This window comes from Physella acuta, unplaced genomic scaffold, assembly GCF_028476545.2.
Source record: "Physella acuta isolate Inbredline_101_S28 unplaced genomic scaffold, ASM2847654v3 ptg002048l, whole genome shotgun sequence".
Classification (NCBI taxonomy): Eukaryota; Metazoa; Mollusca; class Gastropoda; family Physidae; genus Physella; species Physella acuta.
Genome location: NW_026733551.1, coordinates 13,629 through 37,500, shown reverse-complemented (window position 1 = coordinate 37,500; position 23,872 = coordinate 13,629). Strand labels below are relative to the sequence as shown.

The 23,872-nt window shown below is 33.7% G+C and overlaps 1 protein-coding gene across 1 annotated transcript; it reads left to right on the top strand.

Annotated features, from left to right (window-relative positions):
* The first annotated feature begins 654 nt into the window (after window positions 1-654).
* On the top strand, window positions 655-22,721 carry LOC131931890 (uncharacterized). Its single transcript, XM_059288718.1, has 26 exons — window positions 655-699; window positions 1,195-1,335; window positions 2,045-2,074; window positions 2,867-2,911; window positions 5,662-5,685; window positions 5,871-5,900; window positions 6,586-6,663; window positions 7,480-7,503; window positions 7,737-7,781; window positions 10,482-10,505; window positions 10,691-10,720; window positions 11,042-11,086; window positions 11,512-11,535; window positions 11,753-11,776; window positions 12,179-12,226; window positions 14,271-14,315; window positions 15,079-15,138; window positions 15,380-15,457; window positions 16,946-16,990; window positions 17,587-17,646; window positions 19,011-19,049; window positions 19,683-19,721; window positions 20,057-20,137; window positions 21,168-21,206; window positions 21,702-21,761; window positions 22,595-22,721. The coding sequence occupies exons 2-25, from the start codon at window positions 1,264-1,266 to the stop codon at window positions 21,756-21,758; spliced, it is 1,086 nt and encodes a 361-aa protein (XP_059144701.1). The 5' UTR covers window positions 655-699; window positions 1,195-1,263; the 3' UTR covers window positions 21,759-21,761; window positions 22,595-22,721.
* The last annotated feature ends 1,151 nt before the right edge of the window (window positions 22,722-23,872 follow it).

Below are 23,872 nucleotides of genomic sequence, written 5' to 3'. Positions count from 1 at the left end.
AAACCGTTCAAGATGTATTACGTAACGAACTTAACTCATATATCGATAAACCACGATATATTCAAATTATTAAAAACTTCTGTAAATAATTGTTTGTGTTTCGCTGTTAAGTAAGGCTTATGGACACAAAGAACCCTTATTACGCCACACTACGCTGTTGAATATAAATCTATAATGATAGTAGCCCTGTTCTCGCCCCCTTGTTTGTTTATCTTTAAAAAAATTTAATTAGACGGTTTATCCATTCCACCATACTTTGCACTAACTCGACTAATTTAGAGTTTGTGTTTACAATTATACAAGGTTTAATTAGGGTTATGATGTATGAAATACATATGGGCTGATATGTCAAGACCTGTCATCAAAGACGATGTTAGTTGTATACATATTATAATTAGAAATGTCATGTAATATTTAACACTCGTTTTCCCACAGTTACACTAAAAAGTGTATATTTTTAACAATGCCCGTGGATAACTCTCTATCTGTCTCCCCCCCCCCACCTCCTCCATGTCTCCCACATCTCTAATCACTTGCTCTGTATAGTTTATCACATAATTATTTCATATGTTGTAATTACATATAGGCTATACTTAGAATACTATAGTATAAATAGGCGTAACCGAAGAAAAATGTGATAAGCATTATTCAGCTTTGTCTTCTGTTTTCGGAAACAGTTCTCTTGCTTACGGATCTAAGGTATGTTTTACCAAGCATATAATACTATAACAGTTATTTATATATACAAACAATAAAATAAAAGTTGTGTATAAACTGTAACTATGAAATAACAGTTTTTATAAAACCGCAAATATAAAAAAAAAAGTTGCGTAGTAAATGTAACTATGTTATAGCAACTGTGCATCAACTGTAGCTATAAAATAACAATTGTTTATACGCTGTAATTATGAAATAACTCCGCTGCGTCTACCCAGCTCTTATGGGTACCTGGCTTGCGTTAAGTAACTTAAGTCAGCTGAGCTTAGTGCTGACTACACTGTCCATTCATACGCCGAGCTCATTGAAACAAACTCTACTTCATAAGCCCCAATGACCGTCAGGTTCGAAAGGGTACTTGACTTACTTCGAAGTAACATAAGATTTACAAAATGAAACGAATGCTAAGGTTTTTTCAATCCCCCCTTCCCCTTTAATTTTAGACAATATTTTTAGCGTAATTAAATTTTATTACAGTTATCTTTCGACCAAAACCCATCTTACGAAAACCATCGACCAAAATCCGTCGAACGGTACACAACCATCATGAAAGTTTGCGTCGTTTTTGGTCTATCAATGTTGGTGGTTGTAGCACTAGCTGAACAAAATGAAACTGCAGTAAGTATTTCAACTATATATATATATATATATATATATATATATATATATATATATATATATATATATATATATATATATATATATATATATGTATATATATATATATATATATATATATATATATATATATTATATATATATATATATATATATATATATATATATATATATGAACATATATAACATATATATATATGAACATATATAACATATATATATAAAGATATAGAGATAAAAGAACTAGTCTGATTTCTAACAAGTTTTGTTTATGTATTCAGTAGCGTAGCGAGGGGGGGGGGGACAAATGTCCCCGGGCGCCGACCTTAGGGGGCGCCAAAATGTGTTGGAAAAATAAATTGAAAGGTTGAGGGATGGGGATGCAAATCGAAATCTTGACGGGTGGGGGGGGGGGGGGGTGCAAATCAAAAGTTTGAGAGGGGAAGCAAATCGAAATCCTGAGGGGTGGGGGTGCAAATCGAAATGTTTGTCCCCGGGCGCCGGGTAGGGTCGCTACGCCTCTGTATGTATTATAGCCTTTATCCGACAAAGATGCACGGGTAAGATGTTAATTACTTTTATGTTAAACATGTAAACTGTAAACCAAACTTTTATTTTAATATCGACTTATGAAAAAAATGATTTAAAAAAACATTATTTTACTATTTTAATTTTTTTTTTTCGAAAATCGGTTGCTTTATTTTTATAGAGACTGCCTGATAGGCCTACCTATCTAACGGTAAGTTAATTTTTTATTTATTTTGGTAATTTCTTTTGTCGATATGAAAACAAGGTAAAGTTTTCATTTATTTGTCTTTTTTTTTTTGCTTTCTCGTATATACGAAGTATAGAAAAATTCTTGTAATCGTGCAAAAAAAAATCGAGATTTTCACAAATCTCGACGTTTTACACCTCACTGATACGGAAAAACATAATTTTGCAATCTTGTCCGTATGTCTGTCTGTCTGTCTTTGTGTAAACACGATAACTTGAGTACCGTTACAGCTAGGTTGATGAAATTTCATATAAGTATTTTATCAAAATCGTTGATCCGTATCAATTTTTGAGCGATTTCCGATAAACGGAAGTGGTACTTTTTCTACTTTGAATTTTTTAAAAGCCTATAATTTGAGTACTATTTCGGATAGATCAATGAAATTTCACATGTAGGTAAATATCTAATTCTCTACTTTCTGTCAAATTGTGAGTAATTTCCGTTGACCGAAAGTACTAATTTACGCTATTTCCGATTTCTCAAAAACCGCATGTAAATTTAAAAAGTACTAATAATATTGCGCACTATTATGCACATTTTGTTTTGGCGTTCGCTTGGTGCGCAATTCTTTTTCTACGAGATTCTATTCTATTTTTAAAAGTTTAAGTAATTGAAAATCATGTCTATGTTCCGAGTTATATAAGAATATTCGAGAAAGTTTAGGGGAGATCACTCCCGGTTTATTTTTTGCTTTAATTTCCGTGTGTGTACATTTTTAGACTTAAAAACATTTTAAAAATTTTATTTTTAATCTAGGACACTGTGATAAATATAGCCTCTAGTTGGCTTGGATTATTGCCAGTAAGTTCATCGCATTTTTTATTTTAGTAGTGAATTGCTAATGCTCTTTTGATGTGCATGCAAAAAATTAGCCAGATATACAGAGGTTAAGTACCTTACAAATTGTGTCAAAATTACGCTGTTTTTTCCCATAAAATACCAAGATTATATAGGAAAATACGACTGGTCAGTTTTGACGACTTTACGAAGTTTTCCCAGATATGCCGAGTTTTTTTTTTTGACAACCCTAGGCGTTCTCCTACCAACCCCCACAAAATATTAAGGGGGGTCGTTTGGCAAAAAAAAAAATTCCGTAATAATCGAGTCAGTCGAAGTCAGTTTTGACCCCCTTTCCGGCCAACCGGCACCGACCCTCGTGTTCTATTGCCCCATGGCAGAATCCTGCCAAATTTGAAGCGCCTGTGGCGCCGGGAAGTGCTTTATATATATATATATATATATATATATATATATATATATATATATATATATATATATATATATATATATATATATATATATATATATATATATATATATATATATATATATATATATATATATATAGCCTATACTAGCGTACCCGTCCCGGCGTTGCCTCGGGGATCGAAGAAAGTCTGACGAATTATATAAGAAGGTTTCGTCAATGCGTTGCCAATCCTATGTTCTTAGACGCGTGACCTTGTTTTCTAAAACAGAGTTATTCAAATGTAAACAATGCCTGCGCTTGGATCATAAATATCGGGACACGGGTTTACCTACACAACCTCATGAAAACCTTGAGTGTACATTAATCACTCACCGAAATAATGAGGTAGAACACACTTCGGTGACCGCCCATGTGTCAGAGAAGTAGAGAGGCGCTCTCGGGAGCCCCCCACGATTACTGGCTACTTAAAATTAACATAGGCGCCAAGGTGCTCGCAGGATAACCCAGAGCGCCACTTAGTATCCTGAAACAATGATGCAGATTGTGTCATTCGCTAAAGTGACACAAATCAGCAGGATGTTTTCTTTAACACATAGGAAAAAATGTATTTCATGTCTTATAAACATCAGTGTTACTGATGTAATTTGTTAGTGTTACTAATGGTGCATTATTAGAAGCTCGATCTCAATTTCTGATTGGATCGTCTAAAAATAGATGCCAATAGCATCATTCGCAAAGTGACGAAACTGTTTGGATTTTTAATGGACAAAATGAAACAACCCAGTTAATAATCTATCTAACCTTGGTTAATGTATGTGATTATTTTTAAAAAATATATAACAGGGCCCTCGCCGGCTTATGTGAGCCTTTGGGGGCGGAAATTGAAAATTATTTTTTTCGCAGCCAAATCGCATCCTACCATGGCGCCGCCGGACACGCCTGATTCAAATTAGTGAGCGACTGTAACGTTCCATCTTATAAATTGTCTATCACACTGTTAAGAACATACGTAGTCGCCATAGCACTCACGGGAAAGAACAGGGCGCCAAATCGCATCCTGCCGGGCTGCCCGTGCGAAATTAACCCCCCCCCCCCAGAAACCTTCACGTGAGTATTCATTTACTCCCCAATATTGTATGGAACTCAGATAAACGATTTCAAACCGCTTTCGACTTTCATTTATTTTAATATATCCTATATAGAGATGAATCGCTTCCTCCTGGGGTGCCGCCCTTGCAAAATATTTTTTTACAGAAACCTCACCTGGAGTGTTCTAATCAACTCAACACAGTTTCATGGCGATCGGATGAATGGAGTCAAACCGAAATCGAAATCGACTTTTATTTTTTTTTATATACCGTATATAGAGAAAAAAAACAAATCGTACCCTACCGGGGCGCCACTCCTGCGAATTCGATTTTTTTTGCACAGAAACCTTTCCAGGAGTATTCTCAACATCTTCCATGAGTTTCATGGCAATCGTGTGAACGGTGTTAGTACATTTCACTTTTATTATTTTTATATACTGTATCTAGAGAAAAATCGCACGCTCCCTGTGGCGCCGCCCTTGCGAAATTAAAAAAGATTTTTCTTGAAGAACACTTCCATGTAGTGTTCTAATAAACTCCCTAAAGTTTGATGGCCATCGGATAAACAGTGTGTAACCGCAATCAACTTTTATTTTTATATACCGTCTATAGAGAGCAAATAAGTCGCGCCCTGTCGGGGCGCCACCCCTGCGAGTTTGAAAGATTTTTTTTCGCAGAAACCTCCACAGGAATATTCTCAACAACTTCCCAAAGTTTCACGGCGATGTGATAAGAGGTGTGGTAATGCATAAAAGACACACACACACACACACACAGACACACATACATTGCTTATATATATATATATATATATATATATATATATATATATATATATATATATATTTATATATATATACATATATATAGGTATGTGTGTGTGTATACATAATATGGTGAAAGGACAAAATTATGATCTCAGGACAAATAATCCCAAGACAAATGATCTCACGGACAAAAGATAACAGGACAAAATATATTAGGACAATTTTTACCATGGACAAATGACGTCAGACAAACTATCTCACAGCAAAATTTTAATAGTATGTACGATGATTTCAGTTGATTTGAACTTTTTTTTTACTGTCAATATGGTTTTGTTTACTTTTTTTTACGCATAATAATTTTGAATTAAAAGTATTTGTTAAACTTACCAAAGCATCGCATCAAAGATTTATTAAACTTAATCATTGTAATAAAATTTGATTTGAAAAAGTAAACATTTTTTTTTAATTGTTTTTCTTTTTGATTAGCAATCTAGGGGACCCTTCGGAATGGTATGTTTTTAATTTTTTTTACACTGATAATCTTTTTTTTAAATATAGTTTGTATTGTGTGAGTGATTATTTTAATTTTTAAGTCATAGTAACTTTTCCTGTTTATAACTTGAAACATAACAATGCAACTATAAAAACTGTGTTGACTTTTTTTCTTACTTCTTTTTAAATTCCGTGTAATCTAGGACGATATGAAGAGCAAGTCTACTGGTCTTGTAAGTTGCTTTTATTGTTCCAAATAAATTTTAACAATTTATTTTATAAGGCTTGAAAAAAAAATACAAATATTATGCTACACTTATTTTACCATACATGTGTAGAACTTATTATTATAATTTATTTTTAATCTTAAGCACATTCTGATCGCTATGAAAGTATTTTCAAACTTTTAATCGCATTCTAAGCAAAATCACTTTAAAAAAACAAAATTCGAAATAAATATTGAAACACATTTAGAAAAAAGAGAGATATTTTAATATTATTGAGAAACAATTACGCTTTAAATGTTAATGTTTGAAACGTCCGATATGTGAGTTTGTTTTTATAGGTGGTGGGGGAGGCAGAGGTAGATAAAAAGAGAGTTAGGTAGTTGTGGGTGGGTAAGATGTGGGTGGGGTGGTTGAGTGGGGTAGTTGAGGGTAGTTGATGGCAGTTGGGGTAGTTGATGGCAGTGGGGTAGTTGAGGTTGGGGTACTTGAAGGTAGAGTATTTGAGGGTGGGGTGGTTGAGGGTGGGGTTTTGGTGGCTGGGGTATTTGAAGGTTAGGTAGCTGAGGGTGGTTAAAGAAAAAAAAGTAAAAATATTTAGAGAGTGTGAGGAGAAGTCTGATTGCCAAAGCCGTTACATCAATCACAAACTTGCATGTTTTCATTTTTTTAAACTGTCGTAAATTTGACTTAGGCTGTAAAGAGTCTAGACCCCGTATTGAAAAGTCAAGACTTGATTGATATTGCCAAGTTTGTCACCAATAATTTTTGGGTAGGTTAAAATGTCTCACTGCTAAATTTATTATATATATATATATATAAATATAAATATAAATATATATATATATATATATATATATATATATATATATATATATATATATATATATATATATATGTATATTACATATTATATATATGTATATATATATATATATATATATATATATATATATATATATATATATATATATATATATATATGAACATATATATATATAAAGATATATATATATATATATAGATATATATATATATATATATATATATATATATATATATATATATATATATATATATATATATATATATATATATATATATGAACATATATATATATATAAAGATATAGAGATAAAAGAACTAGTCTGATTTCTAACAAGTTTTGTTTATGTATTCAGTAGCGTAGCGAGGGGGGGGGGCGGGGGGGGGACAAATTTCCCCGGGCGCCGACCTTAGGGGGCTTCAAAATGTGTTGGAAAAATAAATTGAAAGGTTGAGGGATGGGGATGCAAATCGAAATCTTGACGGGTGGGGGGGGGGGGTGCAAATCGAAATCTTGAGGGGTGGGGGTGCAAATCGAAAAGTTTGTCCCCGGGCGCTGGGTAGGTTCGCTACGCCTCTGTATGTATTATAGCCTTTATCCGACAAAGATGCACGGGTAAGATTTCAATTACTTTTATGTAAAACATGTAAACTGTAAACCAAACTTTTATTTTAATATCGACTTATGAAAAAATGATTTTAAAAAACATTATTTTACTATTTTAATTTTTTTTTTCGAAAATCGGTTGCTTTATTTTCATAGAGACTACCTGATACCTATCTAACGGTAAGTTAATTTTTTATTTTATTTATTTATTTTTATTTTTTATTTTTTACGAGATTCTACTCTATTTTTAAAAGTTTAAGTAATTGAAAATCATGTCTAAGGTCCGAGTTATATAAGAATATTCGAGAAAGTTTAGGGGAGATCACTCCCGGTTAATTTATTTTTTTCTTTAATTTCCGTGTGTGTACATTTTTAGACTTAAAGACATTTTAAAAATTTTATTTTTAATCTAGGACGCTGTGATAAATATAGCCTCTAGTTTGTTTGGATTATTGCCAGTAAGTTCATCGCATTTTTTATTTTAGTAGTGAATTGCTAATGCTCTTTAGAGGTGCATGCAAAAAATTAGCCAGATATACAGAGGTTAAGTACCTTACAAATTGTGTCAAAATTACGCTGTTTTTTCCCATAAAATACCAAGATTATATAGGAAAATACGACTGGTCAGTTTTGACGACTTTACGAAGTTTTCCCAGATATGCCGAGTTTTTTTTTTTGACAACCCTAGGCGTTCTCCTACCAACCCCCACAAAATATTAAGGGGGGTCGTTTGGCAAAAAAAAATTTCCGTAACAATCGAGTCAGTCGAAGTCAGTTTTAACCCCCTTTCCGGCCAACCGGCACCGACCCTCGTGTTCTATTGCCCCATGGCAGGAGCCTGCCAAATTTGAAGCGCCTGTGGCGCCGGGAAGTGCTTTATATATATATATATATATATATATATATATATATATATATATATATATATATATATATATATATATATATATATATATATATATATATATATATATATATATAGCCTATACTAGCGTACCCGTCCCGGCGTTGCCTCGGGGATCGAAGAAAGTCTGACGAATTATATAAGAAGGTTTCGTCAATGCGTTGCCAATCCTATGTTCTTAGACGCGTGACCTTGTTTTCTAAAACAGAGTTATTCAAATGTAAACAATGCCTGCGCTTGGATCATAAATATCGGGACACGGGTTTACCTACACTACCTCATGAAAACCTTGAGTGTACATTAATCACTCACCGAAATAATGAGGTAGAACACACTTCGGTGACCGCCCATGTGTCAGAGAAGTAGAGAGGCGCTCTCGGGAGCCCCCCACGATTACTGGCTACTTAAAATTAACATAGGCGCCAAGGTGCTCGCAGCATAACCCAGAGCGCCACTTAGTATCCTGAAACAATGATGCAGATTGTGTCATTCGCTAAAGTGACACAAATCAGCAGGATGTTTTCTTTAACACATAGGAAAAAAATTATTTCATGTCTTATAAACATCAGTGTTACTGATGTAATTTGTTAGTGTTACTAATGGTGCATTATTAGAAGCTCGATCTCAATTTCTGATTGGATCGTCTAAAAATAGATGCCAATAGCATCATTCGCAAAGTGACGAAACTGTTTGGATTTTTTATGGACAAAATGAAACAACCCAGTTAATAATCTATCTAACCTTGGTTAATGCATGTGATTATTTTTAAAAAATATACAACAGGGCCCTCACCGGCTTATGTGAGCCTTTGGGGGCGGAAATTGAAAATTATTTTTTTCGCAGCCAAATCGCATCCTACCATGGCGCCGGCGGACACGCCTGATTCAGATTAGTGAGCGACTGTAACGTTCCATCTTATCCATTGTCTATCACACTGTTAAGAACAAACGTAGTCGCCATAGCACTCACGGGAAAGAACAGGGCGCCAAATCGCATCCTGCCGGGCTGCCCGTGCGAAATTAAATCCCCCCCCCCCAGAAACCTTCACGGGAATATTCATTTACTCCCCAAAATTGTATGGAACTCAGATAAACGATTTCAAACCGCTTTCGACTTTTTTTTATTTTAATATATCCTATATAGAGATGAATCGCTTCCTCCTGGGGTGCCGCCCTTGCAAAATATTTTTTTACAGAAACCTCACCTGGAGTGTTCTAATCAACTCAACATAGTTTCATGGCGATCGGATGAATGGAGTCAAACCGAAATCGAAATCGACTTTTATTTTTTTTATATACCGTATATAGAGAAAACAAATCGTGCCCTACCGGGGCGCCACTCCTGCGAATTCGATTTTTTTTTGCACAGAAACCTTTCCAGGAGTATTCTCAACATCTTCCATGAGTTTCATGGCAATCATGTGAACGGTGTTAGTACATTTCACTTTTATTATTTTTATATACTGTATCTAGAGAAAAATCGCACCCTTCCGTGGCGCCGCCTTTGCGAAATTAAAAAAGATTTTTCTTGCAGAACCCTTCCAGGTAGTGTTCTAATAAACTCCCTAAAGTTTGATGGCCATCGGATAAACAGTGTGTAACCGCAATCAACTTTTATTTTTATATACCGTCTATAGAGAGCAAATAAGTCGCGCCCTGTCGGGGCGCCACCCCTGCGAGTTTAAAAGATTTTTTTTCGCAGAAACCTCCACAGGAATATTCTCAACAACTTCCCAAAGTTTCACGGCGATGTGATAAGAGGTGTGGTAATGCATAAAAGGCACACACACACACACAGAGACACACATACATTGCTTTTATATATATATATATATATATATATATATATATATATATATATACATATATGTGTGTGTGTGTGTGTGTACATAATATGGTGAAAGGACAAAATTATGATCTCAGGACAAATGATCCCAAGACAAATGATCTTACGGACAAAAGATAACAGGACAAAATATATTAGGACAATTTATACCATGGACAAATGACGTCAGACAAACTATCTCACAGCAAAATTTTAATAGTATGTACGATGATTTCAGTTGATTTGAACTTTTTTTTTACTGTCAATATGGTTTTGTTTACTTTTTTTTACGCATAATAATTTTGAATTAAAAGTATTTGTTAAACTTACCAAAGCATCGCATCAAAGATTTATTAAACTTAATCATTGTAATAAAATTTGATTTGAAAAAGTAAACATTTTTTTTTTAATTGTTTTTCTTTTTGATTAGCAATCTAGGGGACCCTTCGGAATGGTATGTTTTTAATTTTTTTTACACTGATAATCTTTTTTTTAAATATAGTTTGTATTGTGTGAGTGATTATTTTAAATTTTAAGTCATAGTAACTTTTCCTGTTTATAACTTGAAACATAACAATGCAACTATAAAAACTGTGTTGAATTTTTTTCTTACTTCTTTTTAAATTCCGTGTAATCTAGGACGATATGAAGAGCAAGTCTACTGGTCTTGTAAGTTGCTTTTATTGTTCCAAATAAATTTTAACAATTTATTTTATAAGGCTTGAAAAAAAATACAAATATTATGCTACCCTTATTTTACCATACATGTGTAGAACTTATTATTATAATTTATTTTTAATCTTAAGCACATTCTGATCGCTATGAAAGTATTTTCAAACTTTTAATCGCATTCTAAGCAAAATCACTTTAAAAAAACAAAATTCGAAATAAATATTGAAACACATTTTGAAAAAATAGAGATATTTTAATATTATTGAGAAACAATTACGCTTTAAATGTTAATGTTTGAAATGTATTATTATTACCTAGAGCTCTCAACTAAACTATGTCAGTGGAACTTTTGGAAAAAAATCAGTAAGTTCTTACATTCTTTTTAGGACACTTTAATAATTGACCGTTAACAACTAAATTTGGATTGTCCTATTAACTACCTAAAATACGAAATTATTTTAAAACGTAGTCGTAAAGAAAAAATTCTGAAATTAAAATTCACAATATTATTTTTTCATTGTTAATGTCACATTCTCGTAAGCTATAACCTTTCAAAATTCTTTTTAACAATGCGCTGATTTAGCAGAGTATTTGCATATATGACTTTCACTTTGATATGAGCAATAGGAATAATTCGATGCTACCTATTTTTCAACATTTAATTGTTGGTAATTATGAATTTAAAGGTACGCATAGCCTTTGACATCACAATTAATTAACTGGTAAATAACATTTAATAATTTTTTAAATAAAAATATTACAACTTATGTTGTTGTTTTTTATTTCAGAATGCAGCAAATAAGGAAGAGCATGTATGTTGGAAGCAGCTTTTTATTTTTATTTTTGAAGAGTACTTTAACAACAAGTTACTTTAAATATTATATTATATTTTTTAATTCAATTATTCATAATATACTATTAAATCATATATTATTTCTAACTCATTTTACGCAAATAAATATCAAACTTTTAAGATCACACCGATAATTTTGACTTTTTATATTAAAAGTACATCTTTCCGTTTTTTAGAAACCATTAGACCCAGTTGGATATGTAAGTTTTTATTAAAAGTATTTGCTATGATTAAATTATTTGGTTCGAAAGTTACAGTAATCCGTTTTCTTATATTGTCTTGTCTATTACTAGCAATTATTTAACTATAAAGAAGATTGTTATAAAAAAATGTCACAAGTAACAATATTGATTACTTATATCAAGTTACAGAAAATAATTAGAAGGGTTATTTTACTTCGTGTTGTGTTATTTGATATTCTGGCTTAATTCCGTGGTTTTTTTTCAAAGTGTCTTTTGTAAAACTAAAGACAAAATATTTGCATTTTGTAATAGAGATCTCTTGTATTATAATTATATTAAAATTTTAATTCGGTAGATATCTAATTTAAAATTTGCTAATAATCGTGCTATTCTATCCTTTTTTAAATATAATCAACGTAGAACTCATTACGAGATGTGAACGACAGAGCACAAGATGAAGCGCCTCCTGTAAGTTTTAAACATTTCTATTGAGGAAAAGTTTCCGATAAAAAACGTTTTTATTTTGAATGTGCATAATAGTGCGCAATATTATTAGTACTTTATAAATTAACATGCGTTTTTTTTTAGAAATCGGAAATAGCGTAAATTAGTAATTCCGGTCAACGGAAATTACTCAAAATTTGAAAGAAGGTAGAGAATTAGATCTTTTACTTACTTGTGAAATTTCATTTATCTATTTGAAATAGTACTCAAGTTATAGGCTTTTTAAAAATTCAAAGTAGAAAAAGTACCACTTCCGGTTATCGGAAATCACTCTACGATTTTGATACTTATGTATGAAATTTCATCCCCCTAGTTGTAACGGTACTCAAGTTATCGTGTTTACACACAGACAGACACACACACACACAGACACACAGACATACGGACAAGAATGCGAAATTACGTGAGGTGTAAAACGTCGAGATTTGTGAAAATCTCGATTTTTTTTTTGCACGATTACAAGACTTTCTCTATACTTCGTATATACAAGAAAGTAATAAAAATTGCTCATTAAACATTTAAAACTATTAATATAAATGTATCCACATTTAAATTATGGCGCGATATATCCTACATTTCAGAATTACTATGGCAATTTTTAAACACATTAACTGATTACTTAGATTAAAGTTTGTGAAATCAATTTTTGGTTAATTAAAAAATATTTCCCTTTATAAAAGGACATAGGCCTTCTGCCCAACGTGTCAAGTGGGTAAAAAGAAGGCAACTCGTTACGTTATCAACATCATTTTTAGACGAAATATCTTTTTATAAGAAGGCAACTCGTTACGTTATCAACATCATTTTAGACGAAATATCTTTTTATAAGAAGGCAACTCGTTACGTTATCAACATCATTTTAGACGAAATATCTTTTTATAAGAAGGCAACTCGTTACGTTATCAACATCATTTTTAAACAAAATATCTTTTTATATACTATAAAAGTATAATACACCAAGCTAAACTTAACCCAATGCTTTTATCGTTTATCCCATTCATGAATAAGCAAACAAGACAGAAATATTTCACACATTGTATTTTTTTTTTACTTTCTCGTATGCGAAGTATAGACGAAGTATTGTAATCGCGCAAAAACTCCCTGAGTCGGAAAAACTCAGTTTTGCAATTTTGTCATTATGTCTGTGTGTGTGTATGTGTGTGTATGTGTGTGTGTGTATGTGTATGTCTGTAAACACGATATCTCGAGTACCGTTAAAGCTAGGATGATGAAATTTCATATATAAGTATTATATCAAATTAGTAGTTCTGTATCAACTTTTCAGCGATTTCCGGTAACCGAAAGTGGAACTTATTCTACTTTTGGTTTTTCAAAAGCCTATAACTTGAGTACTTTTTCAGATAGATAAACGAAATTTCACAAATAAGTAAAAAGATCTAATTTGCTGCCCTCTTTCAAATTTTTAATAGTTTCCGTTGACAGGAAGTAGAAATTTACGCTATTTCCGATTTCTCAAAAAACTAATATGAATTTATAAAATACTAATATTCCGCACTTTTATACACATATTGTTTGCTGTTCACTTTGTGCGCAATTATTATTTTTTACTAAATTATATTGTATTTTAAAAATTTAAAAATCTGGTCTATATCCTGAGTTGCCATCCCCGTAGTGTTATATAAGAATATTCGAGAAAGCTTAGGGGAGATGACTCCAGCTTTTTTTTTTTTTTTAATTTCCGAAAAACAAACCAACTAAAGGCCTGCCAATTGTAATCGTTTTTCTAACAACTTTAGTCACGTTTTTAGTTTGATACTATTTTTAAATTATTTTAAATTATAAAATTATCAATCAGTGATGGTCCACGTCCTTGGGAACAAAAGGGAAAATATAATGACAATGTGGATGTTGTGTAATCCAAGTAAAAGATAACTCATATTTCATTTTGATAAAGGGAGGTGATAACATTTTGTGGCTGTAGTTTGTTGTTGAGGGCAGATAACATCAGGTTACATAATTAAAATCAGCTTTTGTTGTATCTCTACAGTTCACGCTATCCAACAGGACAATCCTCTTACTCATGGGACAATTTGTAAGCTTTGAATTTAAATTATAGCGTACATTACAATTTATCAATAACTTTCTATTGACCACGGATCATATTTTTAGTTGGGGAAAACGTAAATTGTACATTAGAAATTATTATCTTGCAGTGTTACGTTTAGATGTTGTTTTCAGAGATGGAGGAGGGGGGATCGGCATGTGAAAATTGTGGTGAGCGGACTAAATTTTCATTGGGGGTAGGGCGGACAATGGTAAAAGTATATATTTTCTCCATAAATTCTATTTTGTTCGGGTACTGGTAGGCGAGGTGATGCCTGGAACACCTCTAATATTATTATATACCATTTAATGACAGCTTTTGAGTTTGTTTTTGAAAATAGTAATTTACAGATTACAGAACAAAATTTTTATATGAAAATCGGTAACTTTAAAAGCAGTGTTTCTTCCAGACTTTTTTCTCCGGGGGGGCACTTGAAATCTTCGGGGGGGGGGGGGGCGGTAAACCTTCTTCGGGGGGGCGGACACTGTTAAAAGTATATATTTTCTATATAAATTATATAAATTTCATTTCGTTCGGGGGGGCGGTAAAAATTTTTCGGGGGGGCTTCGCCCCCCCGAAGAGATGCCTGGAAGAAACTCTGTTTAAAAGTTAGTCTTCGAATTTTTGTAAATATTTACTTTATTTCATTAAGATTAAATGGGTGCGTGTGTTTTTATTAAAGTAAAATACCTATGTGCATGTTATAAACATCTAATCTTTGAAAATAATTAATTTTTTGTTTGTTCTAAAGGCCTATCAAATGTCGATACCCGTAGATAGACTGAGAGTAAAGTTGGCACACGTCAAAACTGTGAGTTTGTTATTGTAGGTGTTGGGGGAGGCAGAGGTGAATAAAGTGGCAAGTTGTGGGTCGGGTAGTTGAGTTTCAGACAGTTAAGGGCGGGGTTGTAGTGGATGGGGTATTTCAGTGTCAGGTCGTTGATGGTGGTAAAAGAAAAAAAAGAAAACATTTAGAGAGTGTTAGGAAAAGTCTGAATGCCAAAGTTCTTCAATCACAAACTTGTATATTTCCATTTGTAAATTCGACTTAGGCTGTCACGACTCTAGTCTCTGAATTCAAATTTCCAGACTTTCTTGCTTTTGCCAAGGGATTCACCAGCAATTGGGGGGTAGGTTATATATATATATATATATATATATATATATATATATATATATATATATATATATATATATATATATGACATTTATACGTGTATATATAACATATATATATATATATATATATATATATATATATATATATATATATATATATATATATATATATATATAAATGCATATAACATAAATAACTTATCTGTGAATATATAAGGGCTAATATAATATGTGTACTTATTCAATAACGTATTTTGTTAATATGGTTCCATGACAAATGATCTCAGGACAAATGACCTCACGGACTAAAGATATCAGGACAAAATATATCAGGACATAATATCAGGACAAATGATACCATGGACAATTAATCTAAAGAAAAAATATCTCAGACAAAATATCTCACGGTAATATGTTATAGTATTTGAGATTATTTTAGTCTATTTTAACATTTAAAAAAATAGACTGTCTTAAGGATTTTACTTACATTTTTTACACATAATATTAATAACTGAGGGAAAAGGTTTGTCGCAAAGGTTTGTCACATTACATATTATAATTACAATTAGAAATATAATATTAGTAGATTCAAACTAAGTTACGCTAGACAGTGTAGGTGGGCGAAACTAGTTCAAATGGGGTTTTTTATCTATTGATGGAAATGCTATGAAAACACACCTACGTAGCAAGGTGGCCGCTTGCTTTGTTAGCGGACAGGTCCTGAGGGGGAAGACTTCCGCCTACCGTGGACAGTACAACCAGCATCTAAAGTAAATTGTTATATTTCGGTCACACCTTAGTGATCAGTTGTTTAACGACAGCGGTCATTGCGGAGCTAAGATATTCATAGTGTGCATGCAAACTAAGCACTATCAGTGCTGATTGCTCAGCTGCGGCCTCTTTCTTTACATCGAAGATGGCATAGGCACTTTTTTTTTAAAGTCAGATTTACGCTGTTTGATCAACAGCCAGCGTTGACGATGCAATAAAAAACACGAATTTCATATTACGAACCTGTAGACCCAAACTTCCCTTTTGTAAACTAATTCACGTGTTTCGACATTAATTTGGTAAATTTACAGCTTAATCATTTTATTTGTCTTGCATTTTTATGTCTAATACTTTCATATAAATTCCTTTTTTTTTAAAGTGTTTACTCAGTCTTTGTAAGGTTTGTTTATTAAGTTTAAGTCATTCATGTAGTATCTCACAATAATTACGTCTAAAACAGATATATCCTTATGACATTAAAAAAATTAAAATCGACTAAAGTAATCCTAAATACTATAAATATTTTACTGTGAGATATTTTGTCTGAGATCATTTGTCCATGGGATAGTTTGTCCTGATATATTTTGTCCTGGTATCTTTTGTCCGTGAGATAATTTGTCCTGAGATCATTTGTCCGTGAGATATTTTGTCTTGGATATTTTGTCTCAGATCATTTGTTCTGATATCATGTGTCCTGTCTCCGTTAATAAATATTTGAATACTTTCAGTGTGAACGCTTCATACCAAATATTATACCTAAAGCTACTTTCAAAGTGAGTTCTCCTTTCTTACTCCAGGTTTTTAGCCAAATCCAAAATTTTCTTTTTATATCTTCTTTAAAAGCCAAAACGTTGTCAAATTACTTCCGGAAAATGTTTCGAGTTTGAAATGATGACTTATTATTTTTCAGAATATACAAACTCCAACGTACTTACTTTTTAGCGCAATTTCCATACTGACAATTGCGATTATTAACTCGTTATTTCTGGATGGATGTGTATCCGCAGCTTTAAGTCGTATCTCCTCCTCAACGAAGCAATATCGAGGACTAGTTCCAAAAGCAAATATGTTAAGCAAGTTCCGAGGATGATTGTGGGCCAAAAAAATTCCCGGAATTCCTTCCTGGATTTCCCGGAAAAGCCAAAAAACCTCGAAAAAATGCAGTTTTTTTTTTTTAATTAAAAGATGTAACCATTCGAAGGATTCAAAAAACTGTAACTCGACAAATAACAACTAAATGTGATAAAAGATTTTTGAAAATATTTTTCTTTAATCCACTGTGTAATTTTTGTTTGAAATACCTTTTTAATACATTGTATTTATTTTCAAGTGTCTTTGTGATTTTTTTTTTGTGTTTAAAAATGTCCAGATTGAAAAGTGTGTCCAGTATATGGCTGATGTCGTCAACTTTAAAACCTGCCCTCCATCTGTGAGTACTGTTTTCTACAGGGGTTAGTGGGGTCCGGGGGTTAGTGGGGTTGAGGCGTGTGAGGTATGTAATTCTCCCCCCCCCCCCTCTTCAAGCAACAACCGAGGACTGGGGTAAAAAAATGTGAAACAGTGGCATTCATTACACGTTGCTGTAGGCCCAGGTGTGGTCTTGCAGTAGGGCGCTAGACTGCTAACCCGAATATCTCGAGTTCGAATCAGGGTTCAAGTAATCAGGGTTCAAGTCAATAGAATGTCCCTGAGTGTACTCAGCTCTAATGGATACCTAACTCAGGTTAGGAAAAGTAAAGGTGGCTAAGCATAGTGCTGATCACACTATACCTTCATATGCCCAGGTCACCGAAACAGGCGAACTCTACTTCACCTGCCCATGAACATTTTATTCTGATTTCAAACCAGACGAGTCTCGATAGCTGGAGAGAGTAACTTGTTTATGCAAGAAAATTAAGTCAAACTTCTTAAGGCGATAAAATTACCAGCTTAGGTTTCCGTTTGGAAGATCATGCGAAACAGATGATGCCGCTGGGTGGAGAGAATTGGCCAGATACACGGGCAACAAAACCACCCTTCGCGAGTGGCTACCCATGCGCTGAGGAAATCAGGGCTGAGTCGTCCAATTGTTAATTAGTCTATAGGCGTCAATTCAGTATCGTATGCAGGGGGGAAGGGTGACATCTGGGTCAGTTATAAAAGTTTCAGAATACTTTTTAATGTTAGGCCTAAAGATTTCTAAAAAGCATGTATTATATGAGACGTTTTTTTTATAAGGGGACAGGAGAAAGGGGGGGGGGGAGATTAGTACAAGGTTGGAAGCGTATAGGTAGTAATCTGTCTAGTCATAACAAGCATAGTGTAGTCTATTAGGTCACCATCACTGAGGACATTATATGGCCGAAGTATCAGTCCATAGTAATAATGCTTTAGTTGAATTACAGTATTTTTATGTGCAATAATTTGATTCCAGTGTTTTATAGCTTTCTATGCGATAGTTAAATTCCAGTATTTTTATGTGCGGAGTTAAATTCCTGTATTTTTATGTGCGAAGTTAAATTCCAGAATTTTTATAGCGTTCTATGCGAAAGTTAAACACCAGTATTTATATAGCGGTTGAAGCAATAATTAAACTCCAGTATTTTATAGCATTCTGTGCCATAGCTAATATTTTTATAGCGTTTTGGGCCAGCTGCGCCCAGCATGTCAATACAGTGAGCTATAAAGACTTTATCACAGGCAAATAGAAATAAAACGCCCAAGTTTTGTTGAGTAATGGCACTGCTAAAGTGTGAAGGGATAAAACAGCTGGAATCTCTCATGTCGCTGGGTAATTTTTTTCTTCTCTTACAGGAGGCTGGCGAAGAGGAAAATCAAGAGGAGGAAGCTGTGGTATAATATGTTTAACTACATTGCAATTACTGTTTGTGGGCGTGTCTATAAGTCGTTATATTGAGGAGATGGGCGTGTCTATCTCTCTATGTTGTAGAGATGGGCGTGTCTCTATTTTATGGAGATGGACGTGTCCCTGTCTCTATGTTATGGAGATGGGCGTATCTCTATGTTATGGAGATGGGTGTGTCTAGAAGTCGTAATGTTAAGGAGATGAGCGTGTCTCTATGTAGTAATGTTGTAGAGATGGGCGTGTTTTTTATGTCTATTTGTTACGGTGAAGTGTTTGTCTTTATGTCTTAATGTCTCTATGGTATGAAGATAGGCATGTCTATAGTCGCTATGGTGTTGAAACGGGTGTGTCAATATGTCTCTACATTGCCATCTATAACCCTCATTACCATCTTATCCTAATTATTTCCCGTTTTGTTTTAATTAAACTTTCCCCACTTCAAAATAAATTTTAATAATGTTTATCAAATAACCACACATTTTACAATACGTATAGCTCCGACATGACTTCTAAACAAAAACTAACCGTATCTTTGTCGGCCGATTTGCATTAAATTTAAGATAAACTTAATATTTGAGAACATTCAATTTTTGCGTTTACTTGTGTACAATTTTCTTTAGGATATTAAAGAGGACCCAACCGACGTAAACGAGGCAGCGGTAAGTCCTTTCTTTGACATTGTGGCTTACAGTTTAGCTGTAGTAGATTAAATATACTTCGTACTTTAGTAAGAGATAAACCTCTAGATAATTATGGTCTCTACTAGTGAAAAACTTTGACAATGAAAGTAGTGGCTTACAGTTTAGCTGTAGTAGATTAAACATACTTGGTACTTTAGTAAGAGATAAACCTCTAGATAATTATGGTCTCTACTAGTGAAAAACCTCTAGATAATTATGGTCTCTACTAGTGAAAAACCTCTAGATAATTATGGTCTTTACTAGTGTAAAACCTCTAGATAATTATGGCTTCTATAAGTGAAAACATTTTTCAGAAAACCTGGCACGACGTTCCCCAGTTTTCTTACATGAAAAGCATGCTAAATCTGGGCAAGAAGTTTTTGGATAGAGTCGACGTATGTATTTCTTAAATGTACACTTTATGTTAAATCAGTATCATGGTTTTAATTCAATATAATGCGAGAAATAGTTCAATATCAGTATATACATTTGAAGAGTATTGATGTATGGGGTCGTCCATAAATGACGTCACATTCATAGGGGGAAGGGTGGGCCGTAATTTTGTGACAGTGTGTGATGAGGGGGAGGGGGGGGGGTCAGATGGTCTGACGTCACACTTTTGAGTTGTAAAAAAAGCGTTTTATAAAACTGTTTTAATAAATTGTAATAACAATTGATCAAAATACTCTATTTTGACAGAGTTCAGACAAGATTTTGGAAAAATATAGCTGTTTAAAAAAATTCAACTGCAATTTGGGGGGCGGGGGGGGGGGTTGTAGGCTGAGGTGTGAGGTCATTTTAGGGGGGGGTCTGGCTTTTTGTGACGACATGTGACGGAGGGGAGGAGGTAAAAATCATCAAAAAAGCGTGACGTCATTTATGGATGACCCCTATCTCAAAATCATGTCTCACCTATCAGGATAGTCCTTATAATGAAGTCACACTGGCAGTGGGGAATAAGTCCGTAAACTTGTGACAATGTGTGATGAGGGGGAGGGGGTACAGATAGTGAGATGTCACACAGAATAAAAATGAAACTAATTTCGCGTTTCAGAAACCTGTTTTAATAAACTGTAATAGAAATTGATTAAAATGCTTTATGTTCACCGAGCTCAGTCGAGAGTTTTGAAAAAAAAATCAATGTTTTAAGAAAAATGCAACAGCAATTTTGAGGGATGGGGGGATGTAGGCTGAGGTGTGACGTCTAGCTTTTTGTAACGATGGGTGACGGAGAGGAGGGGGGGGGTAAAAATCGTCCAAAAAAGAGTGACGTCATTTATGGATGACACCCTAATGGATTATAAAGTTTATTGCTGTGTTGGTTAACTGCACACATCATATTCTTTGTTATCTTAAACGTGATGTAAATATTGCGGTTAAAAGACGTAAAAACAAATACCTATTTAAATTTGTTCTTTTTAACAGTGTGAGAAGCCGACGACCCGATCAGCTTTGATGAAGGGTGTAAGTAAAATTGGATTTATTTATATTAAAATGCTGTTTATTCAAAATGTGCAGACAATATAGGATTGTGTGCTGGATTTTTCATGCGCTAGTTTCTTTTAGAAAATATCGTAGCCTTGGCCTTTTTTATTAACTCGTTACTTTATATAGTCAGTCTCTTCTTTGTGACCACTCTATTTATCATTAGCCTATTACATGATTAAAATTTACGAGCCGGAACGAAGAAAACCATGTTCTGAAATAATAAAACTAAGTTGTTCATGTGTAGGTTAAAGTATCACCCAAATGGAGTTAATTAAAGACATAACTTTAGATTATTCAAAACGCAACACTTTGTTTCTACTTTACTTTCTGCTTTTTTACTTATGTACTTTATACAACTTCACTTTTTACTACTTTACTAGTTCCATTCACGGTACTTGTCCTACTTTGACCATTTGCCTACGGTACTGAAGAATCTATAAATCTAGTGTGTAAACTTTTCTCACTTTTTAGAAAATCTTGTGCGAAGAGACTCTGGTCGACGCTATCAACAATTACGCCTGCACATAGGAGGTTTGTTTTGTGGAACTTCTTAAGTAGTTTTTTTAAAGACTGAATGTTAGAATTACGTTAATTTTTTTTATATTTCAGTGGGGGGGGGGGGGGGAGTCTGGTAATCACCTAGGAGATAATTTAGGTGTGCATGTACACAAATATAGAAATACTCTTTTACGCATACCAGAGGCGTAGCGAGGGGGGACATATATCCCCGGGCGCCGACCTTAGGGGGCGCCAAAATGTGTTTGAAAAATAAATTGAAAGCTTGATGGGGGGGGGGGTGCAAATCAAAATCTTGAGGGGGGTGTAAATAAAGGACTAAGGGGGGGGGGTGGAAATCGAAAGTTTGAGGAGGGGTGCAAATCGAAATCTTGAGGGGGGTGCAAATCGAAAGTTTGAGGAGGGGTGCAAAACGAAATCTTGAGGGGGGTGCAAATCGTAAGTTTGAAGGGGGTGCAAATCGAAAGTTTGTCCCCGGCCGCCGGGAAGGGTCGCTACGCCTCTGACGCATACACATTTACACGAACACTTAGACATACAGGGATACTCATTCGCATGTAAACGCCCACAAGCTTCCAAATATCGTTCAATTAGCAAATGTTATTTTATAATGTGATTGTTTGATATATTACTGCATCACCAGCAACCATGAATTGAACAATTTGAACAAGTTTTGTTTTTTTTAGATTTGCTACCTTTACAGTAAAAGATACACGATGGCCTTTATCTTTTAAAAAAAACTGTTGATTCATGGTAGGAGCGAGAACATATGGTTAATTTCTTAAACATTTTCCTTACAGCAAAAATGGCCAGAATAACTTTTAAAATTCAATTGTTACATTTTTCAGGAGGACTTCGAAAACAGAAACGAAGTTCAAGAAACCAAGTTTCAAATTTTATCTTTTTTTTTTTAACTTTCTGCTATACAATTTAGGTTTCTAGTTCTTTCGGTGTAACACGACTAACCTTGGAACTCCCTTCCTGAGATTTAAAATTGATTTTTGACCATTTGTTAAAAAATAAAAATAAAACTTTTTGACTCAGAGTTGTCTTTTGTTTTATTAACACGTTTTTAACACGTTTTTATTAACTCAGCTTCGCGTGGATGTGTTTGTTGTTAAAATTGACATCGAAAATTAGCCCACTTCTGATTGCTCTATAGATCTGAAATTTGGCAGGCAGGTTACTTTCGCCTAACAATTTCAGATGCAATCATAAAAACTAGCAATTAGAGACCGTAATTAGCTTAATTTAATTACGCCCAAAGGACCATACAATTGAGGACATGATTTCTAAAGATACCGACAAGACTGGAGGCTTGTTGACACAGTTACTTCGGCCCCAATCGATGTGAGCGCGCTGGCCGTGATCGTATAGTGGTTAGTACTTAGCGTTGTGGCCGCGACAACCCAGGTTCGAATCCTGGTCGCTCAAGATTTTTTTAGTCCGTGTATTTATAAACACTTAGTCAAGTCATACTTAATCAAGTCATTAGATAAAGTAGAAAATAAACTATATAAAAAACTTTTTTAAAAACCACGTTTTTTATGTGTAGCAACGGACTAAAAAGGAGAAAATAAAATACTTAAAAAAACTTTTTAAAAAACCACGTTTTTCTTGTGGACTAAAAAGTAGAAAATAACTATTTACATACATTTGATGACTAAAAACGTGGGTCGGGCAGATGGGTCGGGAAATTTGATGGTGAACGTACCCACGTTTTTAGTCATCAAATGTATGTATATAGTTATTTTCTACTTTTTAGTCCACAAGAAAAACGTGGTTTTTTAAAAAGTTTTTTTAAGTATTTTATTATTAACTCAGCTTCGCGTTTGTTTGTTGTTAAAATTGACAACGAAAATTAGCCCACTTCTGATTGCTCTAGAGATCTGAAATTCGGCATGCAGGCTATTTTCGCCTAACAATTTCAGATGCAATCATTAAAACTAGCAATTAGTGACCTAAATTAGCTTAATTAAATTACGCCCCTAGGACCCTAAAATTGAGGACATGATTTCTCAAAAACGCATGTAAATTTATAAAGTACTAATAATATCCCGCACTTTTATACACATTTTATTAGGCGTTCACTTGGTGTGGGACGGAGTGGTCTAGCGGTAAAGAGC